At 42.0% G+C, this 21,076-nt stretch overlaps 1 protein-coding gene across 4 annotated transcripts in view; it reads right to left on the reverse strand.

Annotated features, from left to right (window-relative positions):
* The window catches only part of tbc1d23 (TBC1 domain family, member 23), a 43,848-nt gene that overhangs the window by 12,574 nt on the left and 10,198 nt on the right, over window positions 1-21,076 (reverse strand). For 3 of the 4 annotated variants that reach the window (XR_013933326.1, XM_080431183.1, XM_080431182.1), the window contains exons 4-13: window positions 19,455-19,659; window positions 17,628-17,751; window positions 16,589-16,713; window positions 16,001-16,050; window positions 8,538-8,641; window positions 6,820-6,942; window positions 5,699-5,791; window positions 4,341-4,511; window positions 2,196-2,238; window positions 794-891 (exon numbers count right to left, since the gene is read on the reverse strand). Coding sequence is in view for 3 of the 4 variants with exons in the window: in XM_080431183.1 (XP_080287309.1) it covers window positions 794-891; window positions 2,196-2,238; window positions 4,341-4,511; window positions 5,699-5,791; window positions 6,820-6,942; window positions 8,538-8,641; window positions 16,001-16,050; window positions 16,589-16,713; window positions 17,628-17,751; window positions 19,455-19,659 (1,136 nt within the window). In the remaining variant the exon portion in view is untranslated. The remainder of the gene's footprint in view (window positions 1-793; window positions 892-2,195; window positions 2,239-4,340; window positions 4,512-5,698; window positions 5,792-6,819; window positions 6,943-8,537; window positions 8,642-16,000; window positions 16,051-16,588; window positions 16,714-17,627; window positions 17,752-19,454; window positions 19,660-21,076) is intronic. The other variant, XM_080431184.1, reaches the window with a different exon arrangement.

Below are 21,076 nucleotides of genomic sequence, written 5' to 3' on the forward strand. Positions count from 1 at the left end.
GCCACAGACCCCCAAATATGTCCTAATCTTCATATCATTTGTCCTCACTAATGCTTTACAGTATCTATAATTATCTACAAGCTTAGATAATTTATCTATAAGCTCACAAACCCTCGCCTTCACAATATTTATCTGTGGAACCGAGTCAAACTAAATATAATGCCTCAACTGCTACAATTTCCAAATGCTTGTCAGGGTGGGGGGGGGGGTCCCCAGTTCAAATATGATTATTATGGGGGGGGTCGCAGACTGAAAAGTTTGGGAACCCTTGCTTTAATGGATAATGGAACTAATGAAGTACCTGTCAAACTACGTCAAAGACGTCCACAATCACAACACCAGAGGAGCTCCACAAATCACGTTCAAACCACATTTGGCTCAAACAAGGGATTAAATGTGTTCTACTGCTATGCCACTAAAATGTGAAATTCCCTACCAACAGTTATAAAAACATGTGAATCCTTACTCTCCCTCAAAACCGCTCTAAAAGAGCACTTACAGGTGGCTGCAATTTGGAACTGGCCCCTGTAAAAAGTCAAAGCCTCCCCCGAGCTGTTTACTGTACAAATGTATATTTACGTTTTCTACCCATTTATATGATGTTTTTGCATAGTAGTGGATATTTGTCTGTCATTAAATGTTTTGATGAATTGAGTACAAGGGCAAACAAGCCATAGTGCTTTCTTGGGTTTAAAATCCTCTTAACAGACCTTGTATTGAACTGTACTTCCCTGTGGTTGTCTTTGCAAACTGTTAATAAAGTATTCAATCAATGGTTTAGGTAATGACTCACGTCAGCAGAGCCGTGGGGGCCTGAGGTGCTGACGATCCAGTGGACGTAGGAGGAGTCCAGACCCTCGATGTTCATGTCCACTAGGTGCTGCTGGAGAGCTTGAAACACACAACAACACCCACCGTCACTTTGTACTGTAATCCACTGGTTCACTAACTACAGCATGTGACAATGTTGATTTTGTCGACTAAATCTATGACGAAAAATGTTGGTCGACTACCTTTTTTCACTGACGAAAACTAAATAAAAACTAAATAAAAACTAAGCTATGATGACTAAAACTAAGACTAAATATATTGACAATTTCGTCAACAAATAAAAACTAGACTAAAATGTTAGAGAGAGAGACTAGTGGAGAAGAGATCCAGTAGAACTAAAAGACAAGTCATTTTATATTTGGTTGCGCTATGGTGTTCATGCTGAAAATAGCCGATCTACAAGCTCACAACGCGTCGTAGTGCGACGCGTTGTGAGCTTGTAGATCTGCTATTTTCAGCATGCAGCCATTACGACGCCATCAAGGCACCGCCAACATACATTTTAGTCGACTAAATCAACTGTAGATTTAGTCGAATATAATCTTATGATATTTTGACGACTGAAACTAGACAAAATCTAAAACATTTCAGATGACTAAAATATGACAAAAACTAAATGGAATTTTATTCAAAAGACTATGACTAAAACTACATCAAAATTTGCTGTCAAAATCAACACTACACAACACCCACTGTCAGTTTGTACTGTAATCCACTGGTTCACTAACTACAGTATATTGACTACCAAAAATCTACTCATTTTGGGGTCACAAGTAAAAACTTTTTTTTGGTATTGATTTATCAAAAAAGTATCCAATCTACAAGCGAATCGATTAGAAAAACTAATCAATTAAATCGATTAGTTTGATTAACCGTTGCACCCCTTGAGAATAGGGAGATGTACCGTTACATTTAGAGATGTACCGACACCATTTTCTCCTTCCCGATACTGATTCCGATAACCCATAACTTGCGTTATCGGTCGTTACCGAGCGAGTACAGAACCGATACCAGTGAGTAATTAAAATAAAAACTAGGACAGTGGTTCTCAAAGTGGGGTCCAGGGAGTTCCAAATGGACCCTTACAGGTCTGCAACTCTGAGAGTGTACAAATGGAGCCAAATGGACCCTTACGGGTCCGGTCTCAGAGTTATGGGGGTCCTTGAAATTTTAATGTTTGAGAACCACAACATCAACGGAGGCATTCAAAATGCTAAATAATTGATTACTGTAAATGACATAAATCACCATCATGTTCGGAACGGCATAGACTGGCAAACTCGCCGACATTTTAGGCGCTATCGGCAGCTTTTCTGATACTGGTATCGGTACAACTCTAATTCCATTTCCATGAATCCACTCACCCATGAATCCACCTTTGGCGATGCTGACGTACTCTTTGTTTTTCTAGAACAGAAAGCCATTGATTATTCCAGGGTCATGACGTAGGGTTTGTTTTATTTTCAATAAATTACAGTTTCAAAAGTCACGCTCGAAACTCAGTCACATCTGAAGAGTTTGTCAGCCATATCTTAAAGGAGGAGTTCACCCAAAAAATGACTTATTTTCTATCAATTGCACACCCCATGAAGCCTTGAATTCATGGATTTATTTTTGTTTTTGTGGCATTCCTAACCTAATAATTTGATTCCCGTCTCCTACTGGCTAATGTATCCGGTAGGAGACACAAAGTAGATTATTTGTGTCTCCTACCGGATACACACCCGGTCATCAAATTATTGGCTTAGGAATGCCACAAAAAAAAAAAAAAATCCATGAATTCAAGGCTTCATGGGGTGTGCAATTGATAGAAAATAAGTACTTTTTTGGGTGAACTCCTCCTTTAACCCATTAAGACTGGGAAGGCATCGCTGTCATTTCAAGATTTCTTTGGCTATTAAAAAATAGCAGATCTACAAGCTCATACATATTTTTTTTAATCATAAAAACTTGTGCAAAACTTTGATTTTTTTGAAAAGTGAACATTTGTAAAATATTTTGTTCCAGGGACCCCCCAGAAGCAAAGATTTGAGATGCGAATGTTGGCATTTTCATGATTTTTCCAAAAAGAGCAGATCTACAAGATCTCATAGCGCGGCACCGAGCTTGTAGATCTGCTATTTTTAAAATGGCCAAATAAATCTAAAGTGACATAGATGCGTTCCCGCCGGTCTTAATGGGTTAAGTCTTGATTTATACTTGGTTGCGTGCTGTGGTGCCGCACAACGCAAATAGCAGATCTACAAGCTCACAATGCGTTGTGATGCTATTTCTGGGGGGGGGGGGCGGCGTAGCACCCTCAAGCAAATATGAATTAGGCACAAGGTCAAGTGCATTCAGCACCATAGGAAAGCTGTCCGTGTGAAATCTTATATTATCCAAAACTGTTACTTTTCAGGAAATGGAAATTCATTATTTTCATTGGTTAAATGTTTATACAGTAAAACCCAGAGACAGACATATCCACTTTCCCTTTCAGCTTGGAGATCTGCTATTTTTGCTCTTGCAGTGGTGGAAAAAGAGTACTCAAATGCTTTACTTAAGTAACAGCAGTAATACCACAATATAAAAATACTCTCTTACAAGTAAAAGGCCTGTGTTCAAAATGTTACTTGAGTAAAAGTACAAAATTATTGATTGGCATCAAAATATACTTAAAAGTACCAAAAGTAAAAGTACTAAAATGTTTGAAAATAGCAGATCTACAGGCTTGTAGATCTGCTATTTTCAAATAGCCTAGAAATAATATAGGGCTAAAGTGGTTAATGTATGTTTTATAATATAATCATGTATATCTGCAAGTAACTAAAGTTTTCAAATAATTGTAGAGGAGTAAAAGTACAATATTTGCCTCTGAGATGTAGTGGAGTAGAAGTCAAAATATTGAAAATTGGAAATACTCCAGTAAAGTAAAAAATCACACCCTGTGTGAAGTGGGCGGTGTCTTGCTAGCTAATCACAATACTGAATGGAGTCAACCAATCATGTACAAAAGATAAATACATTTATTGAAACACTCTTTATGATGGACGAAACCATAACTTGAAAAAAACAAATTTATGTTTTTTTTCAAGTTATGGTTGCTTATATAGGGCTATGCACATGTGTCATGTGACACTGGCCAATCACAGTCCTGAATAGACTGTGATTGGCCAATCACAGCGCAGGATAATTCTACAAATTTCCTGGGCCCAGATCACAGCGCAGGAAAATGTACATTTTTCCAAATCTCACTTATAGGGGCGGTTTCACCGCCCAAAAATTCCTCAAAGGTGTACTTAAGTACTGTACTTGAGTAGATGTACTTAGTTACTTTACACCACTGAGTAAAACCGACAGACATATCCACTTTCCCTTTCAGCTTGTAGATCTGCTATTTTCGCAACTTCGTGCGACACTCTTGTATGATGAAGTAGGGTATTAATCTACACAAAAAGTGTAAATATGAAGGTACAGGGTTTGTGCCTGACGGTGATTATATAATCATTGTTATAGTGAGTGGGTCTGACCTGCAGGAAGTGAGCCAGCACCATGTTCATGTACATGTCCTCTTCCTCCCGCCCGCTGCCCATGAAACACAGGTGTTCTCCGCTGGCGATGGAGCCGGACTCCAGAGACTGCTTCTGGGTCTCCAGCAGAGACTTGACCGACAGAGAGAACTCTGACGGGTTCTGCAGCATCTGAACACACACACACACACACACACACACAGGGATTAAAGCAAAAAGCAGCAAATCTCACACCTGAATATCTTTGTTAGGCCGTCCCAATGTGTGACTTGTGAAACGCAGTGTTGATTTCGTCTACTAAAACTATGACGAAAAATGTTGGTCGACTTCCTTTTTTCACTGACAAAAACTAAATAAAAACTAAATAATAACTAAATATAAACTAAGCTATGGTGACTAAAACTAAGACTAAATATATTGACAATGTCGTCAACAAATAAAAACTAGACTAAAATGTTAGAGAGAGACTAGTGGAGAAGAGATCCAGTAGAACTAAAAGACAAGTCATTTTATGTTTGGTTGCGCTCGGGTGTTGCGCTCTGAAAATAGCAGATCTACAAGCTCACAATGCGTCGCGCTGGGACGCGTTGTGAGCTTGTAGATCTGCTATTTTCAGCATGCAACCGAGTGTAAAATCAGCCATTACGACGCCATCAAGGCACCGCCAACATACATTATAGTCGACTAAATCAACTGTAGATTTAGTCGACTATAATCTTATATGTTGTCGACTGAAACTAGACAAAAACTAAAACTTTTCAATGACTAAAATATGACATTTTATTCAAAAGACTATGACTAAAACTACATCAAAATTTGCTGTCAAAATTAACACTAGCTGCAACCATCTATTATCTTTTTAATGATTATTCAGTTGATTCTTTTTTACTTAGGCTAATCAAGAAGTGCGCTTTTGGGAATTTATTTATAGAAGATAATAGAAGATATACAAGCTCAATGCGTCATGACACGTTGTGAGCTTGCGGAGCTGCTATTTCTAGAAGCTTTTTTGGCGGATAAAGACAAATTTACATTTAGAATTTATAAAATCGTAAGATTAATAACAATGTTGCACCCATAGATTCAATTACAGCTCAGGTTAACCCATTAATACCTGGAACGCATCTGTGTCACTTTTAGATTTCTTTAGGCTATTAAAAAATAGCAGATATACAAGCTCATAGCGCGGCACCGAGTGCCGCGCTATGAGCTTGTAGATCTGCTATTTTTGAAAAAAAAAATGTAAAAAAAAATGTTTTCGATTTTTTTTCCAAAAACTGTTAGGATTTAGATTTTTTTTAAAGAATCGTCTCAGGTCTTAATGGGTTAATTCAGGTAACACATGGCGAGGGTCTCACCAGGTCTGAGTCCAGGTGGAAGGCGGTGGCCAGGTGTCCAGCGTTGTACTGCTCCGCCGGTCGACAGTCCACCACGAAGAAACGCACCCCGTCCTGACAGGCAGAGCATTTAACCCATTAAGACCTGGAACTGTGTCATTTTTAGATTTGAGATAAAAAGCATTATTTTACACTTTGGGCTATTCAAAAATAGCAGATCTACAAGCTCGTAGCGCGGCACCGAGTGCCGCGCTATGAGCTTGTAGATCTGCTATTTTTGAAAAATCGTGAAAATGTGTGCAAATCTTTGAATATATATATTTTTTTAAACGAACATTTGTAACTCAAATCTTTGCTTCTGGGGGTCCCTGGAACAAAATATTTTGATGAGGGTCTGCGGCCAAATACGTATACTTTTGGGGGTCCTTGACATGAAAAAGATTGAACACCACTGACATAGAAACATAAGTTTTTCAGAATACTGTTGAGATTTAGGAGACATGTAGAATCGGCTTCAGGTCTCAATGGGTTTAAGACATTAGTCATCACCAAGTTCAACGGTGATCTGCATGGCCTGCTCAGGAAGTAGGTACATACAACCAGTGGTGGTTGTATTTGGTCTCCCTGCTCTTCTATTGAGACTTTTAAAGTATATCCAGTGGTCCTGGTGGGACACCTACTGGTGGACAAGTGGTACTGCCTGAAGGTGAGTAGGCGTGCCCCCATAAGCTCAGTGGTAAAACGTTTTGAAAAATTACAAATATTTGATATTGTCATCACAATATAATATTACAGTACAGTTACAATATCAATATCGAGCTATTGATCAAGAATGCTGTGATATATTTCATCGCTCTCAGGCGGAAATCTTGTATGTTTAAATCAGTTACTTTTCAGGAAATGAAAAAACAAAACAAAAAAACACCCGTGTTCCACTGGATCCAATGTAGTTATTATTTAGTCACAAGCTCTTGTTAATACATTTCATTGGTCAAATATTAATTAAACCCACAGACACACTTAACCACTTTAACTTTCACCTGTAGCAACAGTTTTTTTTGCAGTCGTGCATTAATTTACAAACAAACAAAAAAAGGTTGAAATATGGAGATGCAAGGTTTATGTTTTCTCGTGGTGCTGACCTGCTGTAGCTGGTTGGCCTGCAGGATCTCGGGGACGGACACGGGCAGACAGAGCGCCTGGCTCAGGTCCATGTCCTCCTCTTTGAGGGCTACCAGACTGCAGCCAAACAGGTTCTGGTTCTCCTGCCAGGGACACACAACCAGCATGATATAATGACACGCCCACAAATAATATAATGACACGCCCACAAATAATTTAATGACACGCCCACAAATAATATAATGACACGCCCACAAATAATATAATGACACGCCCACAAATAATATAATGACACGCCCCAAAATATGGACACCAGGTTGAAAGTGGTTAACCCGTTAAGACCGGGAACGCATCTGTGTCACTTTAGATTACTTAAAAAATAGCAGATATACAAGCTCATCTACAAGCTTGTAGATCTGCTATTTTTTTTAAGGAATAAAATCGTGAAAATGTGTGCAAATCTTTGAATATATATATATACATTTTTAACTCAAATCTTTGAATATATATATATATATGTTACAGGACGATTGAATAACCAGGACGATTGAAGAAGGAGTGCTTGTTTTCAGGCAATTCTGTAAAACCAACGCTAGAGGGCAATGCAAGCCAGACTAGAGGGAGAGGGTGTGTGTGTGTGTGTGTGTGTGTGTGTGTGTGTGTGTGTGTGTGTGTGTGTGTGTGTGTGTGTGTGTGTGTGTGTGTGTGTGTGTGTGTGTGTGTGTGTGTGTGTGTGTGTGTGTGCGCGTGTGTGTGTGCACACGTTTGTGCGCACGCGCATGCACACACATGCGCACGCGCATGCACGCGCCCGCGCACACACGCATTGTTTTAGTTTCTCCCTGAGACACAGACACACACACACACACACACACACACACACACACACACAGTGATCCATGAAAAGAACTATTCTGTCCCTATCGGTTTACAACTCGGACGGCGCTGTGTCGACTATCAGAGCATCGGCCGGTCAGCGCGGGCACTCGCGAGGGCGCGCCTCCTCGGCCTCAAGCTCTGCTGAGTCGGCGCGCCTCCGTCATGGACAATAACTATTATCATGTGCGTGTGAACGCGTGTTCAGCGTTCCCCTAGCGTAGCTTCCTGGTTGCTACGTGGGGGGGAACAACAAGAGACAGGTCCGCGTCGCATCAAAGCCCCGCCTCGCCCTGAAGCCCTGTGCCTAAAAACGAGCTCTGTCTTCAATCGTCCTGGTTATTCAATCGTCCTGTGACATATACATTTTTAACTCAAATCTTTGCTTCTGAACAAAATATTTTAAAATGGGGGGCGGGGGGGGAATAGCAGATCTACAAGCTCGTAGCGCGGCAATGAGCTTGTAGATCACAAATTGTCACGATTTTTCCTAAAAAATAAATAGCAGATCTACAAGATTTGAGTTAAAAACATACATTCAAAGATTTGCACAAATTTTCAATTTTTTTCCAAAAAAATAAAATAGCAGATCTACAAGCTGGTAGCGTGGCGATGACCTTGTAGATCAAATTGTCACGATTTTTTCTAAAAAAATAAATAGCAGATATACAAGCTTGCCGCGCTACAAGCTTGTAGATCTGCTATTTTTGAATAACCTAAAGTATAAGATAATGGTTGATAAAGTGGTTCAAATCTAAAAAGACAGATGCTTTCCCAATGGGTTCAATGGGAAAATGGGGACACATCGGCTGCAGAATTGCAATTATATATTGGGTCTGGCTCTAATGATCAGCTTCCTTACCTTCCTAAGAGATAAAGGGGTCTTGCTCTGGTAGTACTGAGCCAGGGAGAACAAGTCTTCGATGTCTTCGGCTTCCAGGAGAGAGGGCGATTCCTCCAACATTTCTGACAAATTCCAAAAACACAGGAAAAAAAGAATCAATTCTGGTCCAGTGACAGCATTTAAAGGAATACTTTCATCACTTAAAATGACTTAGTTTTCCATCAATTACACACACACACACACACCGCGTGAAACTTTTTGTTTCCGTCGCATCCCGTTACGGTGAATGTAAGAATCCAAAAATAAAGACAATGCTTGATGAATCGAAGAAACTAGGGCTCCAACATTAACCCATTAACACATTGACTGCCAATCGCGTAGATCTACGCGAACCTATTTAAAGCCGCCACGTGCCAATCGCGTAGATCTACGCGAACCGGTGTTTTTTTTTTTTTTCTCGAAATGAAATGAAGTGCACTTTCTGAAATTTTTGATCCACTTTTTCCAATTATTCGGGTTCCGTTTTTTTCGATCGTATCCGCTTCCTGTCTGGGATCCTGTCTAAAAGTCGATTTTCTCGGTTGTTGTTTTTCTCCTCGCTGATCACTGTTTAGCGTTCACCGCTGTAGCTTCAAGATTGCGGATGGGATTTCGAACGGGTTTTCACTGGCCGTTTCACACAGATCCCTTGTGTGTTTAGAACCAAATGAACGCGCACTTTTAACTTATTTAGCGAGGTCTGTGGCGACATGAAAAAAACAAAAAAACAACAATAAAATGCATAGCGCGGCACCGAGTGCCGCGCTATGAGCTTGCAGTTCAATTGCTCCAGCCACTGAGGAGAACCGGGCAGAACACATTTTGGCCTCACCACCTCACCACCACTACAGAGCGTTGTAGAATTATAGTAGGATAAGTCCTTTTTTGGGTGAACTATCCCTAACAGCAGCAGAGCTACATCAAAAATCAGTTTATAACCTCCCACCAACTCTCTCAGTACAATCTAATAGTCTGTATCCAGTCAAATGCTCAGTATGTCCACAATATTGCGTTTTCGCTCAAACCTTTTGAGCATGAACTCAGCTTGTGTTGAACCCAAGGGGCCAGCTTGAGATTTTTACATTGACTCCAATACGGAAGAGACAGTTCATATGAATGGCCTGTAGTTTCGCTGTTTTACCCCTGCTGGTGTCAGAAAGAATATTCTCTCAATGTAAGCGGATGGGTTTTTGACGAACTTTAGACTGGATTGTATTACCTTAACACATCCACCGCCAAGGGCTAATCTCATAATGTACTCACCAGTGCCAAGGTTTTATTGTTGTTTTTTGTTTTTTTCAGGTCGCCATAGGCCCCGTTAAAATCCTTTAGATTGCCCGATCCACTGTTTGTAAACAACGGGCACATGTCCTGGTGTCTACTCGTCGAGACCGCGTGTCAAACGGAGCCGCCATGTTTGAGTTCTGAGCGTTTATGTTAACATGGGAAATGCGAGGATGAAAAACTACATGTCCTGTACAGGTTTTACAGGGCTTTTTGTGTACGACTTAGAATGTAGGCAGACGGGAAAAAAAAAACGGGATCGCACTTCCGGGTGACTTCGGGTGGTGTTACACTGAAAATGGTCCCCCTGGAAAATTGAAAAAAAAAAAAAATCGAAAAAAAAAGGAAAAAGCACCACAGCCCGTAGGCTACGGGATCGGCGCTTAACCGTTGGATTTAACGGCCCGTAGAACTACGGGCCCGGCGGTCAATGTGTTAATAGAAATGGTCATAAACTCTATATGCGTCCAGTCGCTAGTTTAAAGTCTCCTTTCAATCATCATGATATGAGTTTTGCTAAACTATGGTCCCATTTATTCTAAAATTGACGATAAAGTAGGCTATTCTCTAAGAGGGGCGGGATGATTTGATTGACAAGCTACACAACCAATAGCATTCATTCCCCGCCCCCGCTCTTGATTGACAAGCTACCCAACCAATAGCATTCTTTGGGGATTGTTTTCCGGTTCCTGTTCCCGACGTGCTTTTGGGCTTATATTAGAGATGGCGGTTTTCAAATTCCTGAACAATGGGCTTCATTTTCGGTCTGTAGAAACCAGCAAAGGTTTTATACAGTCTATGGTTGAACCCCACGTGTTAAGATTGGCTATTGTCACGAGATATGTAGAGGGAAACAGGCGGGGACCTAGTACAGACCCCTGGGGTAGCTGATCCACAAGCTCACAATGTGTCGCAGCGTGACACAACCTTTTCAGAGATTTCACAGACAGCTTCATAGACTTTTTTTTTTTTTGCTCATGTGTATCTTCAGACATTTGACCACTTAAACCCTCAGTACTTGGTCTGATCTTTTTCCCCCTCTACACCCAATCTCTTAGCCGGAAGTATCCAGCCGATCTACAAGCTCATACAAGCTTGTTGGTGAGCTTGTAGATCGGCTTATTTTGGTGATTGTTTCCCACAGAATCGAGATGCTAGAGTTCAAGTTGGAAAAATACACATTTGCCCCCCCCCCCCCGTTAGTATCTCTGAGGACCCCCTAGGGGGAGCGGACCCCTTGTTGAAGACCCCCTAGGGGGACCGAACCCCCTGTTGAAGACCCATGGCTAAGCATATAGGGTTCAACTTTGTTTCTTGTCACCTGTCATACTGTATCTTTGGATTATAATAAGAACGCAACTTAAATGCGTCGCATTACAACCATTTAACTACAGTGCAAAATGAAGTCTTTTTTATTATTGTATTATTTTTCTTTACTGCCAGGTCGGTCACAGACTTTGTTTTTGTGTTTGTTTGGTTTAGTTTTGGTCTCCCTGGCTACCCACGTCTTCTGGAGCAGGAAAGAAGGCTAGCCAGTTCCCACCTGACGTTGTGTGGGAGTTCCGACTGCTCCAGGCCATACTGAATCACTGCTAGCTTACATAACGTCTTGAAGCTAGGACTGACGTCTAAGATGTAAAGCTCACCTGTGTTGTGTCCTCCAAAGAGAAAGATACGATCTCCCACCATGCAACAGCACGTCCTACACGTCGCAGACGGGCTTTTCCCCTTGGGCTCAACCTTCTTCCAGGAGAAGGTCTTTGGATTTAATTTCCACAGATCATTGAGGAAAGGGCCCCCATAAAAGACACCACGTATGTACAGCTCTCCATTGTAGGTAAAGGCTGAATGATCCCTCCGTCCGTCTGAAAGAATCTGTGTAGAAGGTGTGTTCAGCCAGCAGTTGGTGTCTGTGTCAAAAACTCTGATGGTGTTGTTGTACCAATTATCCCCCGTGCCCCCAAATACAAACATCTTTGTCCCGATGATGGTGGCAGAGTGATATGATGAATCGGGAGGTAGAGTACCTCCGGTGTCAATTAAAGACCAGACCATGGTGGTGGTGTCCAACTTGCCGATGTCTTCAGTGTGTCCAGTCTGCAGTCTGTATCCTCCATGTACATACATGACCTTCCCCAAGACACAGGCTGAGTGGTGGCTCCTCCTCTCCCCTGAAACAGTCCCAGTAACCTGTGGTTTGAACCACCTGCGGGTGTCGACATCAAATGCATACAGAGTATGGTTGCAGTGCTTGTAGTACACACTACCTCCCCAGAAGTAGACGATATCTTCTATCAGCACAGCTGTGCAGCCGTGGCGCCTGGAGGGAACCTCAATGGGATGTTCTCCTCTTCCGGATGTCACTGGGGTCAACTTCCTCCAGAGCAAAGACACCGTGTTGAAGACGTGCACATCAATCTGACCCTTGTTGTTCTTGTCAGTGTTCATTACAAAGTAGTACAGCTGGTGTCTCACTGCTACAGCAACACCATCATCTTTCTTTGTTGATCCTTTCTGAAGCGACGTCCATGAAAACATTTTTAACAGGACAGTTAATGGTGAATTGAAGTAAAAAACTGTTGGTTTCCTGCTCTGTAGAAGAATGAAGTGCTTTAAGAGCCAAAGAAAAGAAGCCAACGAATTAAGCTTCTAGATTCAAGAGCTTTTAGAATCTTGGTCAAAAGAGTCTTGAAGATAACAGGCTTGAAGAGATCTGTGTTGAAGAGTTGAGTCTTGGAGAAACAAGGATGTCCTTAGATTATTGGGAGCGTTGATTCAATATGGACTCTCTCTGAGGCTGCAGTGCTTTTTATCCTGCTCTCTAGATTGCTCATGTCATACCGGTGAGGTCACGTCTACGTATGACATCAGGGAGCCCATATTTGGGCATGGCTGACCTGCTGGGAGGCCGTATATGGATATAGCTGAATCATCAGCTGTATACATTTATTTTGCATGCATACATACATAGATACAGATCATGCGTTGTTAGCTTGTACATCTGCTATTTTCAGAGCGCAACACCCGGGCGCAAACGAACATAAAATGACTTGTATTTTAGTTCTACTGGATCTCGCCACTAGTCCCTCCCTAACATTTTAGTCTAGTTTTTATTTGTTGACGAAATTGCCAATAGTTTTAGTCATCATAGCTTAGTTTTTATTTAGTTATTTAGTTTGTCATATTAACATTTTTTTTTTTTTTATACCTGCAGGTGGAAACTGGCGTATTCAATCATACATACAGTATTTCATACATATTATTGTAGTTGTTCTCAAAGTGAGGTGCAGGGACCCTCATGGTTACTTGAGATGGTTCCAAACTCTGAGTGTACACATGGAACCAAATGGACCCTTACAGGTCTGTAACTCTGAGAGTGTACAAATGGAACCAAATGGACCCTTACAGGTCTGTAACTCTGAGAGGGTACAAATGGAACCAAATGGACCCTTACAGGTCTGTAACTCTGAGAGTGTACAAATGGAACCAAATGGACCCTTACAGGTCTGTAACTCTGAGAGTGTACAAATGGAACCAAATGGACCCTTACAGGTCTGTAACTCTGAGAGTGTACACATGGAACCAAATGGACCCTTACAGGTCTGTAACTCTGAGAGTGTACAAATGGAACCAAATGGACCCTTACAGGTCTGTACCTCTGAGAGTGTACAAATGGAACCAAATGGACCCTTACAGGTCTGTACCTCTGAGAGTGTACAAATGGAACCAAATGGACCCTTACAGGTCTGTAACTCTGAGAGTGTACAAATGGAACCAAATGGACCCTAACGGGTCCATTTGGTTCCATTTGTACACTCTCAGAGAGTTATGGTGGTCCTTGAAAGTAAAAAGTTGTAGAAACAGCGGTATTGTAATTGTATAGCAGACGTGAAGTCCACATAACCAGCTCTGACAGTGTGATGAACCGGTTCCGAGAACGGTTCTCAATGTAGGATCCGGTTCCTCCGATTCCGGATCCCAACCCCTATGTGCATAATGCATCCATTTAATAATCTACTGTCAACCAGCGATGAAATGGCTGTATCTCTCCGTCTCTCTCATATTGTGTGTTTGTTGTCTCCGCCAGGCCGAAAGGCATGGCGAGAGAGTATGTTTTCGCCCCTGTCCGTCCGTCCGTCCGTCCGTCCGTCCGTCCGTCCGTGTGTCCGTCCGTGTGTCCTGTCTGTGTGTTAGCAGCTAATCTCTGGCACCGTTGGCCCGGTCGCTGCGAAACTGTGCACACACACTCCCTGGATGCCAATTCAGAACCTCTGCCTCAAATTTTTCACATAGGCCTGTCATAGCGCCACCAGGAGGCCGATTTGTGCAAAACCCATTTTTCCCCATTACTCCTACAGTTTTTAACCAAACCTCATGCAAATCGGTACACAGTATCTCTATAGTCATGTGATCAACCCTGATCTGTCCGCTTTCCCATATTCCATCCTCATTGGCTAAGGTTACCATCCAAAGTTTGCAGGATTGGTCCGTTTTGAACAAACTGCCTCAAACCATGAACGCAGCTTGCCATTTCCATAAAATTGCACACGCACATTCCCACTAGGCCGAGGAAGAAATGGCACTTAAAACTTTTCACATCAGCCTCATGGTGGCGCTATAACAGGCCGATTTGCATTTTTAACTATAACTGCACCGATCTGCGTGAAACTTTGCACGCCTACTCCCTAGAGGCCAAGGAAAAACATCTGCACTGCATTTTTCACATCTGCTTTTTACAGCGCCACCAGGAGGCCGACTTATGTCAAATACATTTTTGGATATTAATCCTTCAGATTTTATCCAAACATCACGCACATCGGTACACAGTATCTCTATAGTCATGTGATCAAGATGCATCTGTCCCATATTTCATATTCCATCCTGATTGGCTAAGGTTGACTTCCAAAGTTTGCAGGATTGGTCCGTTTTGAACAAAATGTCTGAAATCATGAACGTGGCGTGCGATTTCCGTGAAAATTTGCACCCACATTCCCACTAGGCCGAGGAAGAAATGCCACCCTTTTCACATTGGCCTATTATAGCGCCACCAGGAGGCCACAATAACTTACCTGACCTGGCGGAGACCTGTGCTCCGAGGAGCACTTTTTCTAGTTTGTAATGTTTTGGTTTGGTGTCCCAATGAAATATGACAGGATTATGCAGTCCTAATATTGAGGAATTAAACTGAAAACTGGACATGAGTAAGCTCTCAAACTTGGACCGCTTGTATGGATTCTGGGGTTCAAGTGGAAAAAAATGTTTTGATGTCGGCGGTCAAAAATGGACTTTGTGCGGTCAGAAACTAAACCAGTACGGGCGCGGGCGGCCAGGAAAGCTCAGGAATCCAGGTGGGAGTGGGACTAAGAAAACAGTCCCGCACAGAGCTCTACCACGGGGGAATCCGGTCAACAAAGCTTATTGTGCCTAAGTGGTTAACGATGTGATTACCATAGCACCACACCATAGCATCACAAAGGCCTTAGAAACCAGGCTGCTTGGCCTTACACCTACAACTCATCTAACCCCTGCTCACTATGCTAGGGTGGGATGGCTCAGGGTAGAGGACAGAGTACAGCAACTTGCAATGGGTCTGGTCTGCAAGATACACGACTACACCACAAAGACACCCATGTACCTGTCAAACTACTTCAAAAACTTCAAAAACGTCCACAATCACAACCCCAGAGGGAGCTCCACTGATCATGTTCAACCCAGATTTGGCTCAAACAAGGGATTAAATTCATTCTACTGCTATGCTACTAAAATGTGGAATTCCCTACCAACAGTCATAAAAACATGTGAATCCTTACTCTCCCTCAAAACTGCTCTAAAAGAGCACTTACAGGTGGCTGCAATTGTAAAAAGTCAAAGCCTACACCCCCCCCCCCCCCCCCCCAAACAGCTTACTGAACATATTTATTTTCTTCGATTTCTACCCCTTTATATGGTGTTTTTGCATAGTAGTGTATATTTCATTAAATGTTTTGATGAATTGAGTACAAAGGACCCCAATGGAAACAAGCCATAGTGCTTACTTGGGTTTTAAATCCTCTTAACAGACCTTGTATAATGAACTGTACTTTCCTGTGCTTGTCTTTGCAAACTGTTAATAAAGTATTCAATCAATCAAAAATGATGAACGGGATCCAAAGACTCACTGATGAGGTCTTCTCTGCTGTGCACTTCTTCTTGTGTTAGGATGCTTTCTCTAGAGGGGGGACAGGGACAACAAAAAGAAGAAGGGACAAAGTCACGTCTAGAAGAAGCCAAGATGGGACAACATGTGGAGCAGTGTTGATTCTGACAGCAAATTTTGATGTAGTTTTAGTCATAGTCTTTTGAATAAAATTCCATTTAGTTTTAGTCATATTTTAGTCATCTGAAATGTTTTAGTTTTTGTCTAGTTTTAGTCGACAAAATATCATACGATTATAGTCTACTAAATCTACAGTTGATTTAGTCGACTATAATGTATGTTGGCGGTGCCTTGATGGCGTCGTAATGACTGATTTTACACTCTGTTGCATGCTGAAAATAGCAGATCTACAAGCTCACAGTTGTGAGCTTGTAGATCTGCTATTTTCAGCATCCACACCCTAGCGCAACCAACCATTAAATGACTTGTCTTTATTCTACTGGATCTCTTCTCCACTAGTCTCTATCTAACATCTTTCGTCATAGTTTTAGTCGACGAAATCAACACCGATGTGGAGGGAGCTTTTGGGGGGGAGAGAGAGGTGACCTACTTGGCGTTGACGAGGATGACCAGCATGAGGAAGAAGACGAGGAAGGGGTCGGTCTGCTGGAGGTAGCTGTCCCACACCGCCTGGGTGACGTCTGGGAGGCAGTGGCTGGAAAACAGACTGCCCAACTACAGTACACACACACACACACACACACACACACACACACACACACACACACACACACACACACACACACACACGTTAACTTTCGACCTGGCATCCCTATTTTGGCCATGTCATTATATTGTCAATTTCTTTCCAAAATCTTTAGAAAACTTGTAGATCTGCTAGTTTCGCTGCTTGTCGTAAGACAAAGTATATACTGTATGGCTTCAGTTTAAAGCTGCAATAGTGGGTTCAAATCCACCGCCGGTGCGTCCGGCTTTGTCGAGGGTCTATACCAGGGTTCCCCAATTACTTTTCCCCAAGGGCCAAATTATGTCTTGGGTACCAAGCCGAGGGCCGGGGGCATTGTGCCCGCAAAATGCCAGGCACAATGCCCGCAAAATGTGTAGTTTTTTATTTGTATTTTTTCTCTAATCGAGCTAATTTGACACTGTGTTATTTTAGGCCTGGGATTCTTAAATCCTGTGTTGAGGGTCACACAAGGAAAAAATGCACTCTGGAAACAAAATAAGTTGAGAATCAACCATTTACTTAAAATATTTGGTTGTTACGGTCTGCTTGAAAAGTAATACAGATTAACAGCAGCCAGTTGTACGTACTGAAAATCTAAATAAGTCCACAATCAACAATTTACTAACAGATGTGTTTGTTAGTCTGCTTGAACAGTAATACAGATATTATTATTTTTCAAAAAAATGACAGGAGTCGTCGCGGGCCGGACAGTTGCCTCTCCCGCGGGCCGCCTATTGGGGAACCCTGGTCTATACGAACAAAATTGGCCCGTGTTCAGAGAAGGGAAGCCGGGCGGGGAGGGTGATAATTATTTGTCACTGCACATAAATCGTTTTGAGGTTTATCTGGTGTGAAATCAGCGGTGTGTGTGGGTGTTAGGGTTAGAAAGAAGAAGACGCACCCAGCTCATGGCGTAGGAGTGGGGTGTGATCTTTTTGGTGTCCAGGAAGGAGCAGAGCTCCGGCTCGTGGTACTGCAGCAGCAGCCTGAACAGGTGGAAGGGCCGACCGTTTGGTATGCAGTCCCTGAGAGGAAGAAAACACACAAAAAACACACCGTTAGGATTCAACTCCCCTGGTCACTTCCACACAGGGTTCCCACAAATTTTTAACAATGAATTTTCAAAACAGGCCTATAGCAATGCAATAATGAGGCTATTAACCCATTAAGACCTGGAACGCATCTGTGTAACTTTTTGATTTGAGCTAAAAAGCATTATTTTACACTTTGGCTGATCTACAAGCTCATAGCGAAGCACCAAGTGCCGCGCTACGAGCTTGTAGATCTGCTATTTTTTTTAAATCGTGAAAATGTGTGCAAATCTTTGAATACATACTGTTTTAAAGCAAACATTTTTAACTAAAATCTTTGCTTCTGGGGGGTCCCTGGAACAAAATATTTTGAGATGGGGGTCAGCGGCCAAATACATATCATTTTTGGGGGTCCTTGACATGAAAAAGTTTGAGGACCACTGATATAGAAACATACGTTTTTCAGAAAACTGTTAGGATTTAGAAGACATTTGTAAGAATCGCCCTCAGGTCTTAAAGGGTTAATGCCCCCCCCGACAGACTGGAGCAAAGGTGTCACGTGAGAAAAGGGACAGATCTAAAAGCTAATCACGGTGCACCGTGTTGTTAGCTTACATACATTACACTAGCATACATTAGGCCACCCGTATTTCATGCAACGCTTGACATGTTTTTTATGAACAAAGTCAATAGCCAAGAACTATGTAAATTACATCAAAACATTTTCCAAAACCTTTTCCGGGCCTGGAAAACCGTTTTTTGAATTTCTAAATACTTCCATGCATTTCATGGCTGTGGGAACCCTGTCAACAACAACAAAATCTAGATTTTTTATGTTTTATTCGATTTGATTTCTTTGAAACGCAATAAATCCACATGATTACAGCAGTTCGAGGATAACACAATAAAGTCCTGAGACTTGTTTCCCTTGAGGTCCTCTCACAGTTAACAGTTAATAAGTTATTAACGCATTACAATACAAAACACATGACAGTAACACATACAGTACATATACATATAGACTTGTTTCCATTGAGGTCCTCTCACAGTTAACAGTTAATACGTTAAAGATACATTTACAATACAAAACACATGACAGTAACACATACAGTACATACAAACAAGCGCTCCCTTATGTTTCCCTAGACCAGGGGTGCCCACACTTTTTTGACTTGAGAACTACTTTGAAAATGACCAGCTCAACAAGATACCAACCAAAAAAAAAATATATATATATATACCATTGTTGAAAATACTTTGTAATAAGTATAAGATAAATGCACTTGGGATAGGAAATGGAGAACATTAAAAATGTGTAGTTTTTATATTTTGCGTGCTGCTGAAGTTTGCACGCAACACTCTTGAAAACAAAGCATTGCATTGTGGGTTTGCCTACTATAGAAGCCATGAAGTCAGTGACCTGACAGGCCCTTCTTGATCAATCAAGTCACCTTCATTCAATTGGCAGATGCCAAAAATACTAAAACAATTTTTTTGGGGGGGGGCATGTCATGTGGTCTACCTGCACAGCCTTTGTGATCTACTGGTAGATCGCGACCTACCTTTTGGGCACCCCTGCCCTAGACTAATGACCCTCTATAGGGGTTTTGGTCCTGCCTAGAGCCTGGGCGAAACACCTGGGAAAGAGGGAGTCCCACGGTGGCGTAGGGGGGACAAAAGGCAGACGGCCGACTGACCTGGGGATGTATTTGTTCATGACGGCGTAGAAGCAGTTGTAGAGGTCACTGCGGGGCAGCTGCAGCCCCAGCAGAGGTTTGAGCAGGTGAGGCCAGCCCAGCTCCGGGCTGAAGCTGATGTTTCTGGACTTGCAGTAGAAGGTGATGACCGACTCCACGTCCCACACCATCTCCTCCACGTCTTCCTCCGACGCGCCCAGCTGGTCTACACACACACACACACACACACACACACACACACACACACACACACACACACACACACACAGTAACACAGCAGAGAGTGAGACAGATACGTGTCAGCGGAGTGTTGCACTGGCCATTAACCCCATAAAGACATGAGGCCGATTCTACAAATGACTTCTAAATCAGTAGTTTTCTAATTGAATTTGGCCTCAGACCCCCCAACCCCCCTTCTGAAAATGTTTTGTGCCAGGGACCCCCAGAAGAGAAGATTTGTGTTTAAAAAAAAATCATAATTATTAAAAGTTTTTCAAACATGTTAAAACATTGCAGATGTACAAGCTCACGGCGCGAGACGAAGTGACGCACTGTGAGCTTGTAGATCTGCTATTTTTGAGAACCACTGATCTAAACCAATGTTCCAAATCCTAAGAGTGTTCTGAAAAACATCTAAAATCTAAAATGACACAGACCCGGTTTTAATGGGTCATTGACCTTTGGAATTTCACAAAGAGTTAATGCAGTGGTTCTCAAACTTTTTAATTCCAAGGACTCCGATAATTGTGAGAGTGTACGAATGGTTCCATTTGTACATTCTCAGAGTTACAGATCTGTAAGGGTCCATTTAGAACCCTGAGGGTCCCTGGACCGCACTTTGAGAACCACTGAGTTAAATTGTATTGTTAAGCCCGAGAACTGCGCGGGTGTGGCGTGCCATAAATAGCAGATCTACAATCTCACAAACTTGTAGAACTTGTAGATCTGCTATTGATTTATTGTGGTGCTCGTTTTCACAGGACAGCAGAGCATGACAGCCAAGGAGGAAGTGAAAGAGAGGCGATGGTTTCCACCATGGGTCATGACTACGACGATAGTCATAAATAAAATAAAAAAGAAATCTACATTTATGTATGATTTTAGGCTGCTTATTATAATTAAGCAAACATGGGATAAATAAATAAAGTGCTGACAGCACTTTTAGTTTCACATACAAAGCACATTTTGGATTTTGGGTTTTAAAATCCAAGGGACAAAATTGTGAGCAACTCTCTCATCAACATGTTGTGAAGGCTGTAGTGGCCGTCTTAACCCATAAAGACCGGGAACGCATCTGTGTGTCTTTTTAAGATCGCTTTGGGGATATTCAAAAATGGCAGATCTACAAGCTCATAGCGCGGCACTGAGTGCCGCACTACGAGCTTGTAGATCTGCCTTTTTTTTTTTAAATCATGGAATTTTTTTAAAGCAAACATTTTTAACTCAAATCTTTGCATCTGCAAATGTCTTCTAAATCCTAACAAAAATCCTAAGAAAAAACGTACGTTGCTATAATATCAGTGGTTTTCAAACTTTTTCATGTCCAGGACCCCAAAATTATATATTTGACCGCGGACCCCCATCTCAAAATATGTTGTTCCAGGGACCCCCGCAGAAGCAAA

This window comes from Gymnoscopelus braueri (genome assembly GCF_963280865.1).
Source record: "Gymnoscopelus braueri genome assembly, chromosome: 6".
NCBI lineage: Eukaryota > Metazoa > Chordata > Actinopteri > Myctophiformes > Myctophidae > Gymnoscopelus > Gymnoscopelus braueri.